The sequence below is a fragment of the Nannobrachium achirus genome, assembly GCF_963921795.1.
Source record: "Nannobrachium achirus genome assembly, chromosome: 19".
Lineage (NCBI taxonomy): Eukaryota > Metazoa > Chordata > Actinopteri > Myctophiformes > Myctophidae > Nannobrachium > Nannobrachium achirus.
Window position 1 is genome coordinate 11,981,067 of NC_137826.1, and position 26,618 is coordinate 12,007,684.

Genomic DNA, 26,618 nt, shown 5'->3' on the forward strand with positions numbered 1-26,618 from the left:
ATCCTAATAGTTAAACATAAACAATTCCACTTCTTTAAAACAATGTATTTAAACTTGGTTCATTGCTATTCAAAACCACTGACATTGCCTTCACGCCACAGGACCCAACAGATGGCTCCCCTTGGCTCTGGCCATTACTGCAATGCATCCTGGGTATAGGGTTCATGAGCCACAATGTTCTTTTAATCATGGACTGTGCGCAACCCTTACCTTTGTTGTGTTTTTTGTTTTGTTTATTGATGTGATGAAGTAATATCATGACAGGTTCAAAGAAAATGTTGTCACAAATATACAGTGTTGAGCACTACAGAGTCGTACAGAGGACTATTTGAATATGAAATATCATCCTATTTATGCTGATGCCAATGAATGTATGATGCAATAAATGTAAATGGCCTAGTGACAATAATAACGATAAAATAAAATGAAAAAAAAAAAACATTTAACAGGGGCCACAATTCATTTGTACACAGTGACACAGTGACGGCCCCTGTCAATTTAATCATGAAGTTGGACCATGTCTCACACACTTAACCTCCACCTGATGTTCTTGGCTCTCTGTCCTCCCCAGGGCTCACTGAGCCACACCCTTGAAGGACCAGGCCTACTCCCAGATCCTGGAGCACGTCTACAGTCAGCTGTGCAACACACACTGAGTGGTCCCTCTGCGGCTGCGTGAGTGTGAGAACACACTGCATCTCAAGAAGTCGCTCCTTCTCATAATGCCTTTCTTCTGCACTTCCCTTTACAGACCCCAACAGGACTGTTTTTTTAATGAACTCACAGCTGCTTCAGAAATGCCCAATTACAGTATCTTAAACACTGAGCAATATTTTACTTTGGTTCAAACTTGAAGATTCTCATTACTGTGACATTGAAGGGCTGTATCATTCACTCACACACACGCACATTTTCTAGTGTGTTGATACTGTAGCAACAAATGAAAGCAAGCACGTGACATTGCAGTTACTTGCCAATAATGGACACTAAATGTTATACTAAAGTAAAATGACCTCAACCATGGAATTTCATTTCTGCCATTGAATAAAAAATAATAATATAATATATAAAGAATTGTGAGGATGTCTTTCTGCATATCTAAGCAAACAACACATTTTTATTCAGTGGCATAAATGGGTTCCCATACTCAACAGACATGGAAAAGGTAATATTTTATGGACCAGTCCAGTACGGCCTCTGTGTGTACTGGTCAAGTTCAGATGTGTTTCTGCACACTGGATCTACTACTGTATGTGCCTATATCTGCCACAGTTTGCCATGAAAAGAGCAGATATTGCCTTTATGGACTAAGCTAATACTGTGGGAAACAGTGAAACTAGTTGTTTATAAATTCTGACTGAGAATAAGTCAGCACAAATATGGTTATAGTTCAAAATAGTGTATTTACATACTTTAACAGTTTCCCCCTCTATTGTGCCCGAAGGCAAACAGAGGACGTTGAGTTGACCGTGTGGCTGCTGGTGGGAACTTGGAATTCACGATATGCACAATATACACTGGTCCCTGTGACAGTTGTTAGTCTCAATTGAAATCACTATTAGTTCAGTAAACTTTCTGAGTATTTCTAGACAATTTGTCAAGTCACTTGATTGGGTAGTGACACATTGGAACAAGTCAGATCCTATAGTCTTTGTGCAAAGTAAGTTAACTAGTTATTTCTTAACTAGATGGGGACTGCCCCATAGGTCGAACTCCCGTTGGGTCGAACAGTGTCGGCAGGTTAGATAAACACCCGCGAGCGTCGGCAGGTTAGATAATCACCCGCGTCACGGTTACTGAGGTTAGGGTTAGGGTTAGAGTTAGGCATAGTTTTACTGAGGTTAGGATTAGGGTTTGGGTTCGAGTTTGGTCGTCGATTCAAAGGGTGTTCGACCTAATGTGTTATCAACTAGATATATGTGCTGTGAACGTGTCCCTGTACGGTCTGGTCTCCCTACCAGTAGCCAGACTTTCTCCTTTTTGGTTGTGCCAGTAACCATATTCCTCTTTATCTGTACTGTATTTAGTGAGGTACACACGAATGAAAATAGATTAATACCTTAAGCCTGCTGATGACCTTCAAACCATTAAAACAAACACACTGGAACATTTATTGTAGAAAGAGATATTAATACCAATACCATACAAAATTATGGTAGCCAAAACAGTTACCAGCCAAAGCATACCATCAGCTAAAACAGTTGGACATACGTGCATGAGATTTGAGTGGGGTTTTATTTTCTTCTTTTTTCTTTCAGGGATTTAACCACACTTACTTTGTTTCACTTACTTATTTTTCCATTTTCAGACAAATCATTCCATGACAGCTTAAAGTTTAATTAACAAGACACAAAGGCAACACAAGTGTGTTGCACCATACAATTATGTTGAGAATCTCAGATTTCAAAGCTAAACGTCAGAACAATGCCTCCGCACCCTCATTCCATGACAGCTCAGCTCTGAAATCTGAGATTCTCAACATAATTTTGTATGGTGCAACACACTTTTGCATACATACTGTACATGTATTCTGTTCGTACTGCACATACTATACATATATTACAAACCCACTTATCTACTGAGAATAAGGCCTGTTTCTACTTGTTGGATATGTGCTTTGTTTGGTAGTTTCATTCCATTCCACTGCAGATCTATGTACTAGTTATAATAATGTGTACTGTACAATGCACATGTGTTAAAATAACGTTTCATTCATTCAAATAAATTCCAGATTAAATCTACTCATCACAGTAAATAACCCGTAGATCTACACAAATGGATATAGACTATATGCACAGCCATGTTAAGCCTTGCTACACTTCAGTACGGAATTGCAGAGTGGGATTCTTCATCCTTTTCTTGTAGTCTTCATCAAACTGTTCACTCTGGGCCACGGTAAAATGGTTCTTCCAGTCACCAACCTTTCCTGGGGAGTCAAACAAGTTTAAGCACTGTGTACAATACATACAGTAAAAACTGTTCTATACCGTGAACTGTAGCAGGGGGTAGAATTAGTTTTCTCTCCCTCCTTGTCAATTCTTTACTTTGATCTTTTTTGCATTTCCTCTGCATGTTCTTCTCAATTATTTCAATCGCAACCCGTGTTGGACTGAGGAACGTAAGGCACACAGAGGTTCAGGTCCTCTTCCCCAGATCCCTTCCCCACTGAACAGGCCAGTCAGCAGAGATCACTATTGCATTGACAAGGACGTCATGATCCCTTGCTGGCACACATTAAGTCTGCCATTTGTGGGAGAAATTAGGAACTAGGAATTTTACCTGATTCCCTGCGGTGCAGGGCGAGAGTTCTATGGACACACAGATTATTTACTTTCATAGATCAATAAAAATCGTTCTCTGTACCTTTCCTCATGAAGGAAGATTCATTTTGTCTTTCTTCATGCTTCCAAATTGCACCGATTCTCTCCTCCTCAGCTGAAGGAGACAAACCAAGAAAGGAACACAGTCGCTCTATCTCTCGTCCAGTATCCTAGAAACACAAGCAGCTGTCACACAACATCTCCAACATGTACTGTAATGCTGTGGTTCCCAAACCTTTCAGGACGAGACCCAAAAGAGAGATTAGACTTTAATGTAGGAACTGGGATTTTTACTGGAGTCGTACATAAATGGGTCCCGGCCCACTATTTGGGAAACTGTAGTGCTGTAATGTATACTCCCTCTCTCTCTCTCTCTCCTTCTCTCTCTCTCTCTCTCTCTCTCTCTCTCTCTCTCGCTCTCTCTCTCTCTCTCTCTCGCACACACACGCACACACGCACACACACGCACACACACACACAAGCACACACACACAAGCACACACACACACACACACACACACACACACACACACACACACACACACACACACACACATACAATACATCCAACACACATCCATCCACCTCGATCAGGTCTTCATAGAACATGTAGAGCAGTTTAGAATGAGTCTGTTTCTTCTCCCACCAGCCGGTCACATGGCATTTAGGTCATGATTTAAAAGTTGCATTTTACTCTACCCTGCAGTTTTGCTCCCAGAAAGACTTGGGCACAAGTTTGGACTGGAAGATGAGTTTTCAAAAGAAGAGGAGTGGTCGCTAGTCACCCTATCCTTGGCTATGGGGCCACGGGCCACGGCCATTATATTATAGCCATAATGGCTATGGGGCCACGTCACCAATGGCCATTGAAATGACTAAATGATAACTAGGATTCAGACGATCTATAGAGTCTGTAAGGTCTGTAAGACCTTATAAAAATGTAAGTGTAATGATATGTGCGTGGAGGTACTTCCTTTAATTACTGCCAGCTAGAGGCTAATTTGCGAGACAGTCAAACACACAGACAGACCCACTTGTAAGACATTTTACAGAGCCACCCCATAGAAACTATTTTATGTAACCTAATACGACTAAACACACCTGATTTGGGAAACGTAGCCAGTAGAATATCATCTGTTCTTGCTTTAAAGTTCTGTACACTGTCCCAGTTATCAGTGAACATATCATGTAGACACCGTGGAAATCAAAGAGTTTGGGTCGAACAGGGACCTCCATCTGTGAAATCGAGATACAACTTTCAGTTACATATAATGTAACATTGCTAATAAATAAATTACATTTTTACATTATAGCGATTTATTTGCCATGACTGTGTTAATCCTGTGTGAATATTACACATTTTAACACTGAAATGAAAAAGTAGGTATAATGTACGTATTACAGAAAAGCGCCATTGGTGATGAGTTATTATCCACATTTCTTCCATACTAAGGAGAAATATTATGTTGGTCACCTGGATAGTGTTACACCAGCCGTTAATGTAAAATTCACAAGGCGTTTATTTCTTAAATAGCTGCAAAATACATTTGCACCATCTGTTCTTAAAACAAGTCAATATACTTCACATAACATCAAATAAGCCCTAGGTTATTATTACTGCAAATCTTATTGCTGGCTTGGTTGTCAAGGCAACTAGAACTCTTAAAAAAGGACTCTCCCTGCTGAAAGGTCCAGCATAGACCAGACATACGTACATACATAAGTCTAGACATAGGCTACCAATTTCAATATGAGATATGAACATCTCAAGTATTGATATCAATACATCTTATGTGCTATGTTCACTTATTTATATATAGGCTATATGAGTTCTGCCTTTACAGAATGCCAAGAAGTTGATTTAAACCATTACAGAAATGCATAGAATCTGGGAATACAATTGTTCAATAATGAAATAATGGGCTCAAACTCACGAGCCTTCAGATTAGGAGATCAAGATTACAAGCTCGATGGCACAGCATTAGGGTAGATCACAGAGGAATTGGGTTTTAGTGACTCCTAGAGTTGCAGTTGCATTGAGGCCAAGCCAACCATGGGTTTAGTCAGTTCACATGACTAAAGATGCAGGTTGGTCCCATGCAGAAGCGGTGATGGGTCCAGGAGCTTTAACATACTGTAGGGCTCTATTATGATCCAGGTCTTATGCCTTATGCCTTAACTTCTTTGCCTTTTTTTACTATATAGACATATTTTTTTAAATATTTCAAATAGCTGATCTGCAAGCTCACAACGTGCAGATGTAGATCAGCATTTGAAGTATTTCAAAATCTTTTTCAAAATAGTAAAAAAAGGCAAAGAAGTTAAGGCATAAGGCATAAGACCTGGATCATAATAGAGCCCTATAGCGGGGCAGTTAAGGAGAACAATACTTCAGTTCTGGAAAGAAGCACCAAAATTTTACAGAGTGTACCTCTTGGGTCATTCTTGTGATTAATCACATTAGACACTTAATTTTCAAAATGGCCGCCAGTTTTAAAGATGGCCGCCTTTTTGGATATGTTTTACAGGACGCCAGCCAGTTAATATCGGATTTTCATAATATTAAAGTTGTTTTGTAGGTTTTAAAACATCCTGAGTTCATTTATTACACTTTTAAAGCAGCCAGAATAACCTTTCTGACTTTTGGTTGGGGTCTTTCCTCACCTGGGACCCCCCAGACAGACCCCTGAGCCTATTTCAGTAATCGCTATGCTCCTGCTCCAGAACAATGTTAAATTAGATCTGAAATATGCTCTGAAATAAAAAATGACTAGTAGCAAATAACAGAGGTCTTCCACGGGGGGGTCCGGGACCCCTGGGGGGATCCTCAGAGCTACTACAGGGGGCCTGCCAAATCTCAATGTTTTTTTGAAACTTTGAATGTTTTTATGTATCCTGGTTTTATGTATTGTACTTTGATGGTTTATTAGTATTCTCAGTATTATGTATAATGTTTTTTTTTGTGTGTTAAACAGTTATGGTTGACAGCTGTTACTGCAGGTATTGCAATATGAAGGTATTGCAACTTTTCACTTTGGGCGCAGAACAACATTTCCATTTATTGCACTGCACTCACACTGACCACACACACACACACACACACACACACACACACACACACACACACACACACACACACACACACACACACACACACACACACACACACACACACACACACACACACCCCTCTTTGTTATTGTCACCCCAAAACCCTCACCTTATTAGAGCCCATGGTCAATTACGCCCAAAGAGATTCACTACAATACAGTAATTTCAGACATGCAGGATATATTCGTCTTCATCATCATCATCTTCAATGTCCAACCTAATAGTGTTGACACAGTCTCCACCATAGCATAGAGTGAAAGGCAGGTTATTTGAGCAGCTGCACCGTCCCTTACAACCTGCTTTGCAGACACATTTGATGAGCTCAAGTACTGCCTTTGGAGCAGGGAGAGCAAGAAACCTGACTGGAATATACCCTCCACTCTCTGAATTCCATCTATTTTCTTCGATTGGTGGAAGCACAGGGTATGGTATGGTAAGGTATGATTTATCCTGCATTGTGACAGAGTTGGCGCGGAGGTAATGTGGTAGCAGTGCAGCACGAGTTGGAGGTAGCATCTCACCCTCCAAGTTCTTTGACAGAAATAGTTCCCATCTGAGTAATCCCAGGGTTGTTGGACCTTTTGAACCGTAAACATGGCATGCAAAATGTTCCGACTGCAATGTTGATGGAAGCTCACCATTTATAAGCTTAGGAGGAATGGCCAATGACCTTGCCAAGGTCCTTGAAGCGGTTAATGGCTTGGTCATCATCATCATCATCAAGTAGGCATTGACCCATGTCTTTTTGGTGATTCCAACAAATGTTCTTCCCCAGTCAGCACCTGAAAAACTATGTACGCAAAGGAACCCTTGACATTTGTAACATCCAATAACTTGAACTCACTCGAATATATAAATTTCCTTTTTTTGTACCGGAGGCAAGGACTTGATAAGGAATCGGGGTATCAGCCTCTTCATGTGTTTGCACTTCCTCAAAATCATGTCCCTTGATGAAGGTATCCTATTATGATGCCTACTTTGTCATACCTGACAAATTGCCCTGAGCTTCCATCAATTGAAAAAAATAGATGGAATTCAGAGAGTGGAGGGTATGTCCAGTCAGGTTTCTTGCCCTCCCTGCTGAAAAGGCAGTACTTGAGCTCATCAAATGTGGCTGCAAAGCAGGTTACAAGGGACGGTGCAGCTGCTCAAACAATAACCTGCCTTGCACTCTCCTCCCTAATGCTATAGTGGAAACTGTCAACACTATTAGGGAGGACATGTATAGTAGTGAATTTCTTTGGGTACAATTGACCGTGAGCTCTTTAAGAGGATAGGGTGCGGGTTTTGGGGTGACGATAACAAAGAGGTGTGTGTGTGTTGTGTTGTCAGTGTGAGTGCAGCGCAATAAATGGACATGTTAGACTGCGCGCCCAAAGTGAGAAGTTGCAATACCTTAATTCTTGCAATCCCTGCAGTAACACCTGTGAACCTGTCTCTCTAACACAAAAATGTAATAAATAATACTGAGAATACTAATAAAAACAGTTAAAAAAAAGAAAAGAACTTCCCCATCAAGATTTGGCAGGCCCCCTGTAGTAACTCTGAGGACCCCCTAGGGGTCCCGGACCCCCTGTGGAAGACCCCTGGGTATTTGCTACTACTCGTTTTTGCTTTCAGAGCCCAGTTACAACAACTTTAATGCTTCAGTTATGATCTAATTTAACATTGCTCTGGAGCAGGAGCAATGCGATTACTGAGATAGGCTCAGGGGTCTGTTTGGGGGGTCCCAGGTGAGGAAAGACCTCAACCAAAAGTCAGAAAGGTTATTCTGGCTGCTTTAAAAGTGTAATAAATGAAGTCAGGATGTTTTAAAACCTACAAAACAACTCTAATATTATGAAAATCGGACATTAACTGGCTGGCGTACTGTTCAGAGGCAGCCATCTTGGAAACATGGCAGCCATTTTGATTTTTCAGTGTCTAATGTGTTTTATCATAGGAACAACCCCTAAGGAGTACTTGTGAAAAGTTTTAGGTTTCTTTCCACTTCTGAAGTATTTTAGTGCAAAAATGCATTTATCTGCCCCGCTACTAGGGGCTCAGATCAAACGTAAAGGGCGCACATTCTACCAATTCAGCAATTCAAAAGTTAGAGTGCTAATGCAGAGTTGCACAAAAAGATACTAGGCACGTTATATTGTAGAAACAGTCCAAGTTACATTTTAGCTAATTCTTTAATCTGGCTTCAACCAGTGTCAGGCAGACAGGAGGATCAGCTCTTCACACACTATTTTTCTCAGGGGATTCAAACAAACGCCAACCATAGTCTTATCAGCATTACACAAACCTGAGCTCTTTATTTTAGGAGAATGGTTGATTGCACTTCAACCAGATATCTTGGAATCATTGGTGACTAGTCTATACCGGTAGGTGCACCTTGATGGGTTTTACTGGTGTATGCTGGTAAACTCAATGTCTTTTTCTTTTCGCACAACCTTGCCTGGAGAGGATGCATGATCACAAAATGCATTATAAAGAAATAGTAATATAAGTAAGTGTTAGGACTGACCTTTATCTGCTTGACCCAGTACATACAGTATTGTACTTACATGTTTTGAATCCCTCTCATCTGCATAAGCACTTACTGATACACTTGATACCCTGAACTTCAACTACCTTATCAGATAGACCGGAGGGCCTCAACGGATTGTGAACCCGTACCCTGAATCAACCTGGGGGCCGCTGCTGTGTTGGGTGTTAGGTCACAAGGTCATTTAGCAGACTTTTTGGATTGTGTGTCTTCTTATTGGACCTTGGGTCTGTAGAGTTGTTGATGATATGTTTATATATCGTCGTTGTCGAGTGGAAACCTCGTATCTCCAAGTTTCAAATTTGTACGTTCTTTCGTAAAGTAAAGCCCTGTTTCATCATACAAGGCGGTCGCACAAAAGTAGTGAAAACAGCAGATCTACAAGCACACAACACGGCTGTTTCCACTAGCTTAAATCACTTTTAAAATCATAAATACAAACAAACGGTTTTGGACATTAAAGGTTTCCACCCGACAACGACGTTATGCTTCTTTTGACAATAACATTGTGTGCTGTTTTTTCATTCTTTCTCACAACATAGTTTGAATGACAAATTGTGGTGTCATAGTAGTAGGCCTACATGTATATGACATTTAAAGGTGGTAGTGATATATTTTGGTCAAAACAATACATTTTTGTTGTAAGATTAAAGCACTATATTGCGATAGTTATCGTTGCTGCATGTATAGAGTGCTGGTTCGATAACATGGGTCCCCTCATCTCTCCTGCCCTTTAATAATTGCAAATCCCTTCTCTTTGGTCTCTCCCACAAACTCCTCCATAAGCTCCAACTGGTCCAGAACTATGCTGCCCCTATTATCACCAGAACCCCTGCCATCAGTCACATCACCCCTGTTTTATAGCAACTCCACTGGCTCCCCATCAAACACCGCATAGGCCTTCTTGTGGTGTTTATCCTTTTAGCTGACCTTGACTGTCATGCACCTTTTCCTATGCAAACCTCTAATAAAGTCTTTAATCAATCAATAAGTGCAGAAGTTCAGGTAGCTAGCTTGTCAACCAGTGATCATAGCCTATACCACAGGATCTACATTTAGGGAGACCAGATATAACCACTGTAATAATGTTAGTTACAGTATATTTCATTAACATATACTACCATACAGATTGGTCAAAATATTTTATTCACACACAAAACCTCAATAGACTCGACTACTGTTGTTGTCTTTACAGTTCTCCCTAAAAAAAAAAAAAAAAAACAATCAGTGGTACAAGAGGAGAATATCACTAGAGATCTTTACACAGGCTCCCCGTCTGTCATATAATTGATTTAAAAAAATGATACTTTTAATGCATTCCTTTTATATGCACCTCATCTGGGTTTTCTTTTCTTTATTTGATAGTTTCTAATTTTTCTCTTTTTATTTTCCTTTTCTATTTCACTCTTAATGGTTTGTCTTACTGTCGTAAAACTTTTTTCTTGTATATAAAGCACTTTGAATTGCCTTTCTTGCCTATAGAAATATATTGTATACGCTATAGAAATGTAGACCATAAGCGACCGTCAGGTCACAGCGTGATTTTAGCGCAAAATGTGTAGGAGCAGTGTCCAAAAATGTGTTTGAAAAAATCGGCCAGATGGTGGCGCTATATGGGACAGATCCATGTTGATGACATGAGTGTAGACATACTGTGTACCGATTTGCGTGATTTTAGGGCAAAATCTGTCGGGCAGTGTCCAAAAATGTTTTTGAAAAAGTCGGCCTGATGGTGGCGCTATATGGGACAGATCCATGTTGATGACATGAGTGTAGACATACTCTGTACCGATTTGCGTGATTTTAGGGCAAAATCTGTAGGAGCAGTGTCCAAAAATGTGTTTGAAAAAATGGGCCTGATGGTGGCGCTATATGGGACAGATTCATGTTGACGGCTCTCTTGGCGCCGCCGAGGCGGACGCGTGGGTACCGGTCGCTCCTAGCCCGAGTTACGGCATTTTATGTGCGCTGCAGTGGCGGGGGTCCTCCACTAGGGGCATCCATGCTGGAGCACCAGGAGTCGGTGGTCCCTGGGAATTCCCCGTTCCCCTTTTGGGTGGTCATTTGGTCATTTTTGCACTTTTTGGCGGCGGCAGAAGGGGGTCCCCGGGGGTCCCTGGAACTCCGGGGGTCCCTGGTGGGGTGGAGGTTGTGGATTGGCAGACAAGGAGTGTGTGTGCAAAGTTTGGCATGGATTGGGGCAACGGTGGCGGAGATATGAGTTGGGGAAAAGTGTGACGTGACGGACAGACTGACAGACTGACGGACAGACTGACGGACAGACTGACAGACAGCCGGTGGAGGTTTTGGTAGTAACGGCGACCTGACGGTCGCAATTATGTACAGTATATACAGTAGAGGGTTTAAGTGGTTAACACATGCATACATTATGCAATTAATACTATTTGAATACTGTCATATTTGGTGGCGCTCCAGGTCTACATGGTTACGTATGGGTATGCAGATGACCTACATTTTGTGATGTTTGATGTCTGCGTCTAGACATTTTAAAATCAAAGAGAGGAATACATCTTTGTCCTGTGAAAACCATTATAAGGCAAAAACCAAAGAAAAATCCATTGCCATTAGATATTATCCACAGAAAAGAACTGGTTGTATTCAAGTGGAACCTGCTTTTTAACTGATACATTTAGTTACAGTGATACATTTTCATGTGAATCAATGCAAAGTTTCTTGGCTCTTGTAAATGTGCAGCTATCAGGAGCTGACTCTGAATGTGTGTGTATGTGTGTGTGTGTGTGTGTGTGTGTACACTGTGCATGTATTTAGAATGTGTGAGTGTAATCAGATGGATGACGTGGGAGAGAGAGAGAGATGGATGGTGGGGGTCAAAATAGAGTAGCTACCACAGCTTGACTGCCTTGTGCCCTGCCACTGTTGCATGGACCTTATGTGTGAACGCCGCCCACACAGCAGCTTTTCACGTACAAATCTATGTAAATACTAACAGTTGATCATCATTTGCTGATCCCCACATACTGTAGGAGGTTGAGTCCTGACACCATCCGTTATTTTCTTCTCCTGACGTATGATAAGAAATTGCCTTGATTCATTCAAGGGAATTTATACTTTTTATAGATTCTAGTATACTGTAACAGTTGATTGAATCAAAAAAAAAAAAAAACAGTATGTGCACTGTGTAACCACTCTTATCCTACAATTATTGAAACAGTGTAAAGCTATGTCCTGTTGAGTGATACATATATTGTTTTGAGAGGCTCTTTCAAACCTCAAGTTCAGCCTCTAATATTTAAATGTATATAACATTTGACTTTTCAGATTTGAACGGGTATTATTTACTTTGATGTGCAAGGGCTAAATCGTTTCAAGATGTTCAAACTTGTAAACAGTAAATAGTTCTACAAGTTAAAAATCAAAAGAAAACAGATAATCCATATCCATTGTTCAACCAACGCAAATGTAGGTATTAAGCAACATTTTCTTCGACCTGCTTTCCTATTTAACTCTAGGTTTAATTGGAACACTTTCCTTTCCTATGACACCCTAGGTTTAATAGAAAAGGGGAATTTAATCATTCAGCACACATTTGACATTATGGTCTCTCACCAAAACCACAGTTCACCAGAGCAAAAAATAGAATATCATCAATCACAATGAAAAAAGAAAAAGAAATCTATTAAGATTCATTCATCCGCAAGTAACTGAGGCACGGCTTTAAGAAGGCATCTAAAACTGGCTAACAACTTGTAAAAGTGGTTATACTGTATGGTCGCAGTGTACTGTGTATTATAAGGGGAACTTTTACAAAATGATCTAGCCTCATCAGGGACGTGCTGGGTCCCTGATTCAGCCCGGGAAAAAGAGTTGGAGAGGCCCTCATTGCGTGCTATAGAGAGAGATCTCTCTATAGCGCTGCTGCTGCTCAAAGATTTGCCATTTCAGATCATGTTGTAGTGACAAGCCAGTGGGCCAATTACATAAGTTATATTTTGTCGTTGTCAGGTGGAAACCTTGTATGTCCAAAACCGTTTGTTTTGTATTTATCATTTAAAAAATCACACTCGTGTGAACTGAGCGGTGGTGTGTGTGTGTGTGTGTGTGTGTGTGTGTGTGTGTGTGTGTGTGTGTGTGTGTGTGTGTGTGTGTGTGTGTGTGTGTGTGTGTGTGTGTGTGTGCAACAGCGCCCCTCCCTTAACATGTGTGGTCAGAAAAGGTTACTGCAGGGCCAGGCTACATACCCGGAGACAGACAGACATACAGACAGACAAACAGACAAACAGACAGACAGACAGACAGACAGACCCACACACACGGCCACGTATAGGAGCGTTGTAACCACCGCTCAAAAATGATTTAAACTAGTGAAAACAGCCGATCTACAAGCACAAAACGCCTTGCGGTGCGAGGCGTTGTGATCGGCTGTTTTCACTACTTTTGTGCAACGGCCTTGTATGATGAAGCAGGGCTTTGCTTTGCGAAAAAATGTACACATTTGAAACTCGGAGATACAAGGTTTCTGCCCGACAGTGACAATTTACTTTGTTGGCCGCCCAGCCCAAAAAATGGAACGAAGTCCGACATTTTATTTGTATTTTTTTCTTAATGGCCGGCCTGGACCGGCCGGGAATGAACCAGCTGTTCGGGAGTTGTCCCGCTTTTCCCAATGGCCAGCACGTCCCTGAGCCTCATCCAGCTGAATTGCTGTCCTTGCTGATTGATGCCTTGTGCGTGATGTAGCACATTAACAGCACCAACACAAGCATTAAGAACTAACTGGAGTTAATTGTAGCACATCTGGACAAAAATAATTATGTAGCCTTCCGTCTGGCAAGTAAAGTCATTAATCTCCTCCAATATATCGGCATGTTCCTGTTTTTTTCCAGATTAATTTAGGGGATCAGTGATAATCCCTTCATGTGTACTAAGTTTCAGCATGACTTGAGACAGTGAAATAATGATCCACCACATCAGATGGAGATCACACAGTGGACTGAAGAGAACAAGGCCCGGGAAGACATTTGTAGCACCCTTTACTGCCATGTTTATTAACCACATGGAACCCTAGCATCTCTATTCTGGGAGAATATACTGTAGGGTAAGTGGCTAATGTTTGACTTTTTTGTATGTTAAAAATATATCAAGGTGTTTTCTAGAAGAGGTTAACAGAACATACAGTAGGTAGATAATATTGAGCACTAAGAAAGTATAAAATAATTATGAGAGATCAGACACATTTTTATCTTTAACAGTTTTTTATTGTTTTGTCACATTGGAATTTATTTCAGACTTTCAACAGCAGGCTGTATACTGTAGTGAACCGTGTGAACTTGTATCACTGTACATCCTTCTTGACCCCATGTGATTACGTACAAAACTTAATTTCCACAAAGCCTCACCGCAAAAGCAGCACTGATGGAGTGAAGGATTTAAGTGTCCTACATGTATATCTCCTCTACAGCTGTTGTTGCAGACTGAATGACGTCAAGGATCTTTACGATTCAATGTCTTTTCTTGGTTGAAAGCAGGACTGAAGCTTCTGGAGTCAGCAGCATTATATTCTGTGATCTGAGGCATCTCAGAAACAATCTCCACTACCATATGCACAATTATGCAGCAATATGATGCTTCAAGATACAACGTGTAACAAACACGATGGGAACGTCGACCCTCGGAGAAACTCTGTTCCACCTACAAAGACTCTCCTACCAAAACATCTCCTGGCGTATCTACCAAGACCACTGCCAGAGTCTGTGCGCTACACTCCATACTCTAAGAAGGTACTGTACAGGTATCTTTCGTACAAACTGTTCAGCTAAGAGAGTGATTGTACTATGTGTGCGTGCATGCACGTGTGTGTGGTCTGCATGTAACAATACATTACATAAAATATATACATATATATATACAGTATAAAATATATATATATATATATATATTAATACATGATATATGATAGTGATGCTACTGTTTTGTGTGTTTAACTTCAGGTTGCGTCTAAATCAGCCTCGGTCACTATGATGAGCACAGGATACGGCTCTCTCGTCAACGGCAGCAATGGCAGCAATGACACCTGCCCGCCTCTCCCATCATCCTCCCTCCAGACCCAGAGTCCTGGCCATCAGCCCCATCAAGGTCTGACCAGTGAAGATGCTCCCTGCCTTTACAATGTTGAAGCGCCTCCGCCTGAACCCACAGAGGAGACCCCGAAGCCTCCGCGGACTCACCGCGGCCGCCATCTCAAACGTTTCACCTCCAGATGGGGCTCGACCAGTAGCCACAATAATGTCCCCATCCGTGCCAACGGCTTTGCAGAGGGCGGCGAGAAAGCCCACAAGCGGCGTTGTAAATTACTAGGCGATGACGAGAGACCTTCATACTGCACCAGCAGCAATCAGCGACAACGCTATGTCACCAAGGATGGCAAGTGCCGGGTCAACCTGGGCCCCATCGAGGACAAGAGCCGCTTCCTTTCGGACATCTTCACCACGCTGGTGGACCTCAAGTACCGCTGGTTCCTCTTCATCTTCACCATGTGTTACATTGTCACTTGGGTGGCGTTCGCGGCAGTCTACTTTCTGGACGCGTGGCTGCGCGGCGACGTGGCTCACGTCCACGACCCACAGTGGCCGCGGTGCTTTGAGAACGTGGACGGTTTCCTGTCAGCCCTGCTGCTGTCCGTGGAGACTATGAGGACTATCGGCTACGGCTCCAGGATGGTGACGGCCAACTGCCCGGAGGGCGTGGTGCTCCTCATGGCTCAGTCCATCCTGGGCTCCATCATCGACGCCCTCATGGTGGGCTGCATGTTCGTCAAGATCTCCCGGCCGCAGCAACGGGCCCAGACGCTGATCTTCAGCAAGCACTGCGTCATATCGGAGCGGGAAGAGAAGCGCTGCTTGCTCTTCCGCATCGGCGACCTGCGGGCGAGTCACATGGTGGACGCCAAGATCCGCGCCAAGCTGATCAAGTCCAGGCAGACCAAGGAGGGCGAGTTCATACCGCTGGAGCAGTCCGAGATCAACGTGGGCTACGAGACGGGCGGAGACAGGCTGCTGCTGGTGGAGCCGCAGACCATCACCCACTTCATCGACGAGAGCAGCCCGTTCTGGGAGGTGGGGGCCGATCGTCTGCAGCGGGAGACCTTCGAGATCATTGTCATCCTGGAGGGCATCGTGGAGGCATCAGGTGGGTCAGGCAGACGTGTGTTCAGGATCCCCACGAAGGCTAGTACATGCTCCTTCCGGCATTGGAAAAAACTTCCACACTGACCAGACTAGTGTTGATTTTTCGTCAACTAAAACTATGACGAAAAATTTCTGTCGACTACCTTTTTTCACTGACGAAAACGAAATAAAAATTAAGCTATGATGACTAAAACTATGACTACCGGTATATATACCACAGTAAAAGGTTTGGGAGGGACTAGTGGAGAAGAGAGGCTATTTTCCTCATGCAACCAAGTGTAAAACCAGGCATTACGACGAATTCAAGTTCTGCCAAAATGTATTTTAGTCAACAAAATCGACTGTTTAGTCAACAAAATCGACTAAAACAAGACTAAAACTAAAACATTTCAGATGACTAAAATATGACATTTTATTCCAAAGACTATGACTAAAACTAAATCAAATTTTGCTGTCAAAATCAACACTTGTTTGGACAGGCTTTTCAAACTAGTTCTGAGAGTCAGGACATCTGACGGTGCACACGTTCTGAGAAAAAGTTCTGAGATCACCTATCACAAATTCATAATGACGTCAATTTGTAGTTATACCGTATCACCTCCCTTTCCAAAGAAAAGTTTGAATGTCGGAAGGATCATGTAGCTATACTGTATACTGGGCTTAACAAATGGAACTCCTGTGGGGAATGCGTTCACTCTTGACATCCCTCTGGTTTGGTCTTTAATTTGTATTGCCAGTAAGGATAATCAGTATGTTTTGTCCCCGCTTCTGGTCAGACTGAGTTAAATGCATGCATTCCCTTTTGGGAAAAATATGTTATAACATCAAAATGTAAGAATTTGATGAATTAAAATGTACAGTATGTTAACCCTAGCATCCCTATTTTGGACACATTTTTAAAAGATTGTCACACTTTGTTGATTTTTCTTTAAATTCAATAACAGCAAACCTAAAAGCTCACATGTTAACACAAATGGTTTCCTTCATTGTGTTGCAGGTATGACATGCCAAGCCAGGACGTCCTACACAAAGGATGAGATCCTGTGGGGCCACAGGTTTGAGTCCTGCATTTCTCTGGAGAAAGGGGCATTCCAGGTGGACTACACTTCATTTGACAAAACCTTTGAAGTGCAAATGTCTCCGTTAAGTGCAAAGGATCAAGAGGAGAGTAAAAATGTTCCTTGATATGATTGTCTGTCATTTTTTGGTGGATATGGCAATCAAAGCTGGCAATAGTGTTTTCATTCAAAACTTAAATTTCAAATTTAAACAGATTTAGATTTATAATATACAGTAGCTGTTCCTTTTTTATATTATCTACATCATCTTGATTTTTATTTTATATACAACAACACAAAGTAGAGAAAAATATGGAATATGAGAAAAGTATGAAAAATGCAATAAATAGCCTACCGATCTCAGAAAGCAAATTTGCAGTATGTTTTTTTTTTTTTTGGCAGAACAATGTGCAGCAATAAGACTTTTTTCTTCTTAAAAAAGAAAAGAAAACATTGGAAAGTATTAATTTGAATAAATGCTGCGTTGTTTTTTAAAGAATGGAAACAAGGCACATGTTGTTCCGTACAGGTTACCAGCTAGAGAGCTTGAGTATGCACAAAGTGTAAAGTTCCCTTCCTTACAGGTTACCAGCTAGAGAGCTTGAGTATGCACAAAGTGTAAAGTTCCCTTCCTTACAGGTTATCAGCTAGAGAGCTTGAGTATGCACAAAGTGTAAAGTTCCCTTCCTTACAGGTTATCAGCTAGAGAGCTTGAGTATGCACAAAGTGTAAAGTTCCCTTCCTTACAGGTTATCAGCTAGAGAGCTTGAGTATGCACAAAGTGTAAAGTTCCCTTCCTTACAGGTTACCAGCTAGAGAGCTTGAGTATGCACAAAGTGTAAAGTTCCCTGGGTTCAAAGCCACATTGTAAGTAATGATTTGACCTGTAGAGGGTGCAGTTACTCTTTCATAGACATGGAATCACAACAGATAGAACACTCATGCTACTGCAACTGTGCCATGATAATGTGCTGCCACTGGTTTCTTATTTTGTTGCCATAACAAAAGGAGCATCATTAAAATTATGGCCAATTCATCACATTTATAATTCAACAAATCTACCATGGGCGAAATAAAGAACATTTAGCCTACTCGAATGCTTTACATAAGTATACTTTTTAATTTATTTCAATAGGCTATTTCTATTTATACTTCTGATACTCCAGATTTAGATTATGAGTACAACACATACATTAACTGATAATTATGATGTATTATTAAGCTGTTTGATGTATTATACCCAACAGCACGTAATAAAGCTATTAAGATCAGCATCTTTACCGGATACACCATTAACCACATTTTCCCTGGCATTCCTATGTGGCAGTGGCAGCGGCGGTTCCAGAGAATTGTGACTGGGGGGGGGGGGGGGGGGGGGGCTATGGGGGAGCTGGCTTTTTTAGAGAAGGGGCTAATTAATTTTGGCAACAAACAATACTGAATATAGTACTAATATGACAAACGAAATTCACTCGTTTGGGGTGTGGATCACTTGCAGTATCCAGCTTGAAATCTGAGGTAGTAATCTGAGGTAACTGTAGGTGATCTGATCAGATAGGGTTTTTGTGTGGCTGAAGATGCTTTCCAGTATAAAAAAGTATGATTTTATAGTATGGTTTACATATAAGTCAGTCATTTGTCTTTTTCATATTCATATATATTTTATTCATTTATTCCTTAAATATTCTTTCATAACAATTGGGTTTGTGGGGTGGGGGTGCTTAGGGGGTGCTAAGCCTTCACCAGGGGGGCAAAAGCCCCGCCTCTGCTATGTGGGCATTACTGTTTTAAAAATAAGTTCACAGTATGTCACAATGTGACACATTGTGATCTTGTATATCGTCTACTTTCAAAGTAATTAAGTATAAAAAGCCTGCCTGATTGTGAAAAGGCAAAGGGGACATTCTGCATAATGAGTACTAAGCCTGCATTTGGTGATGCCAATACTTTACTTTTACTCAAGTGATATCTTTAATTCAGGAGTTGTCACTTTAGAAATGTGCATATACCCTCTATACACTTACACTTTACGTTGGTTTGTTTACTGTTGAGGGAGAAAACAATGTTTCGCATTAAGCTAATCATCTGGGGAACCCCCTGGGGGTCCCGACCCACAGCTTGAGAACCACTGCTATAGATTGCGTGGCTTTGTAGCTCCTGAGACACCATGCTGTACCTACTGCACGGTGCTCCTATATCGAAGAAAGCCCAAGTGTACATCTCAGGGACGTGCTGGGCCCCTGATTCAGCCCGGGAAAAAGAGTTGGAGAGGCCCTCAAAGATTTGCCATTTCAGATCATGACAAGTGACAAGCCAGTGGGCCAATTACATGAGTTATATTTTGTCGTTGTCGGGTGGAACCTTGTATGTCCAAAACCGTTAGTTTTGTATTTATCATTTAAAAAATTATTTAAACTAGTGAAAACAGCCGATCTACAAGCACACAACGCCTCGCACCGCGAGGCGTTGTGTGCTTGTAGATCGGCTGTTTTCACTACTTTTGTGCAATGGCCTTGTATGATGAAGCAGGGCTTTGCTTTGCGAAAAAAAATTACAAATTTGAAACTTTGAGATACGAGGTTTCTGCCCGACAGTGACGATTTACTTTGTTGGCCGCCCAGCCCCCAAAATGGAACGAAGGCCGTCATTTTATTTGTATTTTTTTTTTTTCCTAATGGCCGGCCTGGACCGGCCGGGAATAAACCGGCCGTTCGGGAGTTGTCCCGCTTTTCCCAATGGCCAGCACGTCCCTGGTACATGTGTACCTGTACTTGTTGAACAGTCCTGCTGATTCAGCAGCTACAAGAAATCAATGTCACAGAAGTGACTGGCACCGTGGCGGTGTGCAGCTGGCTGAATCCAGGAGGAATGGAACCTGAGCGTCAGGACGAGACACTCATAAATTAGCAAGAGGCAAATTGCAATTTAAGCAGGTTGTCAGGGAAAAGTTGATCATAATTCAAATGTGTAATGAGCGATGAAAGACCATTTCGGGCAGGTTTTAATAAGTTACGGTGGGCTATGCGGTGCTACTTGTAAATGCCTCGGGTGAGAGGATCTGTGAACTACAGTATATGTCAGAGCAAAAATAAAACCCACATTCATCACATAATTAATGAGGCAGACACATATTGATCAAAAGCAATGCATACAAAAGTAAGAATTCCACCAGAAGGAGCTGAGGTTATGGTGAGGGAAATGGAAGAATGTACAATTTATTATAATTCTCAGTGTTCATTTAATGATTTGAAACTCAGAGTACAAATGTAACCAAATGGACCATTTACATTTGTGCAATTATTTTGTTATTTCATTTTTATTGTATTTTTTTCCAGACACCACAGAAATTACTGGCAACATAAGAGATGCTGGAGTTCCCAGCCAGGTGGTATGATGGTATGATGGTGTGAGGAACATTAATGTTCAGGCCGGTGAATCTAGATTCTAGAACAATCTTAAATCTTGAAAGAGTGTGCGTGTGTGCGTGTGTGCGTGTGTGCGTGTGTGCGTGTGTGCGTGTGTGCGTGCGTGTGTGCGTGCGTGCGTGCGTGCGTGCGTGCGTGCGTGCGTGCGTGCGTGCGTGCGTGCGTGTTATATTATCAATTAACCCCACTGTTTTGCCAATTATTTGCTGGACAACTTGCAATAGACCAAATTCACAAGGCGGCCATGTTGGCATTTTGCATTGAAAACGCGAAGTGGCAACAGCGTGGCATTTCATTAACTTAACTAGCCCTTACCCGTTCAAAGATATGAGCTCCGAAATGATGTGCAGTGTGTGGGTTATGGGATGTGCACTGTGCACACAGTATATGAGGGATGGAAAGTAACTTTAACTGGTGCTTGCATGCTAATATGTAGGAGCATCAATGTAAGAAATACCCGTTCCATTTAACAGCTACAGAGATACTGTGTACCGATCTGCATGATTTTTGGACAACATCTGTAACAGGGCCAGAACCTCCCCCCCCCCCCCGCCCGCCCGCCCGCCCGCCCGCCTGCACACACACACACCCCCCCCCACCCCACCCCCCTGTGTGTGTGTGTGTGTGTGTGGGTTTGTGTGTGATTGTGCATGGCCTGAACAACAGCGCCCCTCCCTTACAGTTTTTTTCGATTGCTAAAACACATTTTTCAAAAATTTGGCACAATTTTCACAACCTTTACTTCCCCAATCGCTTGACTCAATTTGTTACTACTTTAGATTTCCTTATCACATACTGTAATCACTAAAATATTGTCACTCTCGGGCAGAAAACTTGTATCTCCAAGTTTCAAATGTGTACGTCTTTTGGTAAAGCAAAGCCCTGCTACATCATACAAGACTGTCGCACAAAACTATTGAAAACAGCCGATCTACAAGCACACAACGCCTCGCGATGCGAGGCGTTGTGTGTTTGGAGTGTTTGGGGGTAAACGTTTGGACCTACAGTCAATAAAATGTTTTGTCTGCATATTTGTGTGCTGTTTTATGTTTGTCTATGAGATTAGTGGGCATACACTGGGTCATTTTACAAAAAGGGAATTGGTTCATTTACCAGAGTAATTGACATTCAGAGTGTGTTCCATTTCGACAATTGTGTTTTCAATTTTGCTCTTCAGTGTTCTGTTCATGCGTGGTAGTGTTCAGCCAAAAGCTAGTTGTGTTTATTCAATGAATGCATGTGTGTGTCATGTGAAAATATGGCTGTGTTTACCAAATGAAAACACGAGTTCCATTTTGTGAACATGTTAAGATTTGATGGCAAAGAGTTGTTTCGCAAAGGGATGCCAGGGTTTAGCAATTTGTGTTTGATGTTTGGAGTTTTGTGTGTGCAGTTTTGAAACAAACGTACAGTTTTGAAAAATGTGTTTTAGCAATCGAAGAAAACTGTAACATGTGTGGTCACAAAAGGTACTGTAGGCTAAATAGATATAGATACACCATAAAAATGCTAATATACAGTATATGATTTGTGAAAGTGACAAACGGGCTTCACAGTTATGTTAGGTGTGTTCATATACTAATGGTGATGCGATTTCAGATCAATTGCTCCAGCCACTAGGAGAAACGCTGTTTCAGACAGACAGACAGACAGACAGACAGACAGACAGACAGACAGACAGACAGACAGACAGACAGACAGACAGACAGACAGACAGACAGACAGACAGACAGACAGACAGACAGACAGACAGACAGACAGACAGACAGACAGACAGACAGACAGACAGACACTCACTCACTCACTCAGACAGACATTCGCAAAATTATAGTATAGATGGAAAGATGGCCGCTGTGTATGGTTTATATACTCAAGGACAAGGTCCACAGGTTGGGAGCCACTATATATATTTTTTTTTCCTGAATTATAAAACAGATTGGTGTGTCCTCCTGTTTATTTTGTACATGGCAAAGATCATCAGGTAGACAGAGTAGTTTGAGTCTTTTGCCAATCATTTGGGGGCCTACTTACCCTCATGGGGTCTGTTTTCAGGTTGGGAACTCCTGATCTGAGAAAGTTGTGTAACAATCTGGTATAGTTGAGAACATGTCTTCAGTGTCCCCCACCAGCCTGCTTTCATTTAGACCAAGGGTCTTCAACAGGTGGTCCAAGACCCCTGAGGGGTCCTCACATTACTACAGGGGGTCCTTCAAATCTTTGTGTGACAGAAACCTTTTTCTCCTTTTTTATATTAACCATTTGAACCCTATAGCGTCCGTCCATAATATATTCTGAGAACTTTAGCAAAACGTAGCAGATCTACAAGCTCACAACGCCTTGTGGCGTTGTGAGCTTGTAGATCTGCAGAGTGAAAGGTCAAGTTTTAGTATTGATGGTTCAAGTGCTTAAATATCTGAAAACACACATTGACATGAATCCAAAATACACTGACGATTGTGCTGACAGAAACTACAGTATATGGAATCTATGAAAACTGAGTTACTAGGGCCCAAGGTGGAGGCGGAGGGGCCTTAATTATTTTATACTTTAGCTATTGAAAAAAATAATTTTGAAAAGTCATGAGAATGTGTGCAAATCTTTGAATATATGTATTTTTTAAGCAAACACTGGTAACTCACATTTTGCTTCTGAGGGGTCCCTGGAACTAAATATTTTGAGATGGGGGTCTGTGGCCAAATACATATCATTTTGGAGGTCCTTCACATGAAAAGGTTTGAGCACCACTGACCCAAAAAAATCAAGATTTTTCAAATATAGCAGATCTACAAGCTCGCAGCACGGCACTCGGTGCCGCGCTGTGAGCTTGTATATCTGCTATTTTTCAATAGTTAAAACACAAAATGCAGTCTAAATGGGTTATACCCCCTCCCCCTATGAAGAACATTCATGGGGGGCCCGCAGTGAATCCTTGTACCCAGGGCCCAGAATTTGGTGCGACACCCCTGATTCTGAATACAGGATATACTCGTAAAGAATACTTGTATACAATGTGGTATTGATATTAAGTATAAAAAAGAAAAGAAAAAAAAATAAGAGATTTACAGAATAGAACAACGTGTGGAGATCAGATAGCATAAATAATAGGCTCATTTGGGATTAGGGAGACGTGGAAATACATCAACACAGACCTGACGTCCTTGAACTGCTCCTGCCAAGATAAAGCCAAAGACAGCAGAGACAAGGCAGGCTGATATTATGAAGCAATGGCTGCAGAATGCCCAAGTAGCTGGAGCAGCGTTGCCAGGTCTGCTTATTATACGCAACTTTGGGCTTGCTTTTCTGTAAAGTTGCTTTTAAAAATTGGTAGTTGCGCCCGAGTTGTGGCTTTTTGGGGCTTGTTTCTGAAGTGTTGTTAAAATGTTAACAACACTATTCCACATTTTGCTCAATTCTTTCTCAAAACGTGTATTTATTTTCAAATCGCCGACGCATGTAGATTTGATGTGCCTTGTGCCATGTGGCCTAATAGTTGCCACTTTTGGGCGCCACTGGTTGCTTATATTTGTCTCACAAAATCTGGCGACACAGAGCTGAAGCATGAAGCGTCAAGATAAAACAAGTAACACGCCCTAAGGGCGAGAAGCGACCGGCAGGTCGTGCTGAAACAACAGAGCTTCTAAATACGTCCGGTTGTTATAACACGCAGTTCAACGGACCCCAGTGAGTGTGTGTCTGTGTGTGTTGCATCGCAAGTTTCGCAACCCCTTAAAAGGACTCTTGGGTGTCCGCGGACTACATTTTGAGCGCCCCCCAGTAACACAACAAGAACGTTACCGTGTCTCAGACTGAGGGCATGTATGACTGGGTTATATTTCTGTCTCATTGTGCTTCTGTCTTTGTGGGTAACAAGGATGACTTTATCCTGAATGATTCACAGACAAGGTCACATTGCGGCCGTGGTCGAGAGGACAAATGAACCACCATTCAGGATGCACAAATACACATCGCATCTACTAATCTTGGCAAAATATTTCAATAATACTTAAAGGGATATTTCACTTTCAAAACAACTTTTGGTAATTTATCATCTAATCAGGATTTTATGAACACCCTGAACAGTTTTTAATTTGCTTGATTCAATATATTTAGATATTTGATGTAAATGTTATCACTATCAGTCCTCAGGAGGAGGGCCCCATACACACCCATTGTAACTCCAAACTCCATTTTAACCATGATAGATTCATTAAAAATGAATTAATTCTCATTTGTAATAATAATATTATAATGCGTTATAAAAAGTGTAATTATTTTGTACTTTTTATCCCACGATTTTTGTAACCCATTTTTTCCACCCTCTGCCAACCTGGGGAGAGCAACAGACTGACCTCATGCTTCCTTCTATGCATGAGGAGCCCAAGCCGTTTCTTTTCACCTGACAGGGGGGAGTTTCCCCGGTTGGACGTAGCGCGTGGAAGGAACACGTTATCCCAACCAGTTCCGTTCCCCTCCATCGGACGCCCAGGCTGGCCAGGGGGAGGCAGTATAGAGGCCATGATTATTTGCATGTTTTTCTGAGGGTACCTACCCTAGGGGACACGGGGAGAACATGCAAACTCGACACAGAAAGGCCCTTTCGCCAATCTTTTTCCTCCACTGCCAGTACTTATGCATACACAGCGTGTGTTATCTCTTCGACCTTGGATGTCGTGTCTAATCCCCGTCCTGGTTAGGAACAAGAGGCAGTTTGTAACGACTCCACTGAGCCATAAAATGTGCGACAGCACATCCCTCCCAAACACACCGTTACGTTTTTATACCAGCAGCACTTGTGACATCTTTTGTGACAGCTGTTCTCTCTTCTCTGCCTGACTCCACAGAACGGCTCAGGCAAACGCACCCTGCTCTGTGTGTCACACAGCTCTCTAATTGACAAACACCACACTGTGTGTGTGTGTGTGTGTGTGTGTGTGTGTGTGTGTGTGTGTGTGTGTGTGCGCGTGCGTGCGTGCGTGCGTGCGTGCGTGCGTCCGTGTGCACGCGTGCCGAGTATATATATATATATATATATATATATATATATATATATATATATATATACAGTATGAGTATTAGCCTAATGTATACTGATATGGTATATATATGAGAGAGAGAGAGAGAGAGAGAGAGAGAGGAGAGGAGAGGGGGGGAGTTTTTTGATGAATGAAAATCTATGTTTTCTGTGCTTGACAAAATCAGCTTTTACACACGCACACACACACACGCGCGCGCACGCACGCACGCACACACACACACGCACACACAGAATTGACCTTCCGGGAGCAAACGTAATACGTTTCTGTGCTTTTTGTCGGTGCATGCGCCTTCATAGGAGGAAACGCTGACTGGATGGACGTAGACAAACAGCTTTTACACGCACGCACGCACGCACGCACCTTCTTCTGTAGGCCTACCTCTCCAACAACGTTGTCTTTCTCCCTCCCACACCGTGTCTCCCAATAGGCCTATGTGCTCTTCTTCACTAACACAGTCTGCTTGGAACTGCCAGCGAGGAGGAGGAACATGTCACACACTCTCTGTCATTTTGATCCAACGCCGTGTTGATTCCGTCGACTAAAACTATGGGTGAGAAGTGTTCGTCGACTACGTTTTTTCACTAACGGAAACTGAATAAAAACTAAGCTAGGCCTACGATGACTTAAAAATACGACTAAACATATTGACAATTTCGTCAGCAAATAGAAAATAGACTGACATGTTTGGGAGGGGCCACTGGAGAAGAGATCCAGTAGAACTAAAAGACAAGTCATTTTATGTTTGGTGGCACTGGGGTGTTGCACTCTGAAAATAGCAGATCTGCAAGCTCACAACGCGTCGCGCTGCGACGCGTTGTGAGCTTGTAGATCGGCTATTTTCATCATGCAGCAAGTGTAAAATCAGTTGACAAAATCAACTGTAAATTTTGTTGACAAAAATGATGATACTGTATTCAGTCGACTAAAACTAAACTATAACTAAAACATTTCAGACGACTAAGATATGAC

The 26,618-nt window shown here is 42.0% G+C and overlaps 1 protein-coding gene and 1 pseudogene across 2 annotated transcripts; one reads left to right on the forward strand and one right to left on the reverse strand.

Moving 5' to 3' along the window:
- Positions 1–2,813: 2,813 nt before the first annotated feature.
- On the reverse strand, positions 2,814–4,556 carry LOC308304615 (cytosolic sulfotransferase 1-like; annotated as a pseudogene). Its single transcript has 4 exons — positions 4,422–4,556; positions 3,896–3,985; positions 3,364–3,435; positions 2,814–2,926 (listed from the first exon to the last, which is right to left on the reverse strand). The product of its transcript is annotated as a cytosolic sulfotransferase 1-like (transcript).
- Positions 4,557–14,564: 10,008 nt separating this feature from the next.
- On the forward strand, positions 14,565–20,095 carry LOC308304616 (G protein-activated inward rectifier potassium channel 3-like; the record flags this gene model as incomplete). The annotated part of the gene is made up of 4 exons (XM_080749241.1): positions 14,565–14,723; positions 14,934–16,131; positions 17,128–17,298; positions 19,971–20,095. 4 exons carry the CDS (start codon positions 14,565–14,567, stop codon positions 20,093–20,095), a joined length of 1,653 nt encoding a protein of 550 aa, XP_080605367.1.
- Between the last annotated feature and the right edge of the window lie 6,523 nt (positions 20,096–26,618).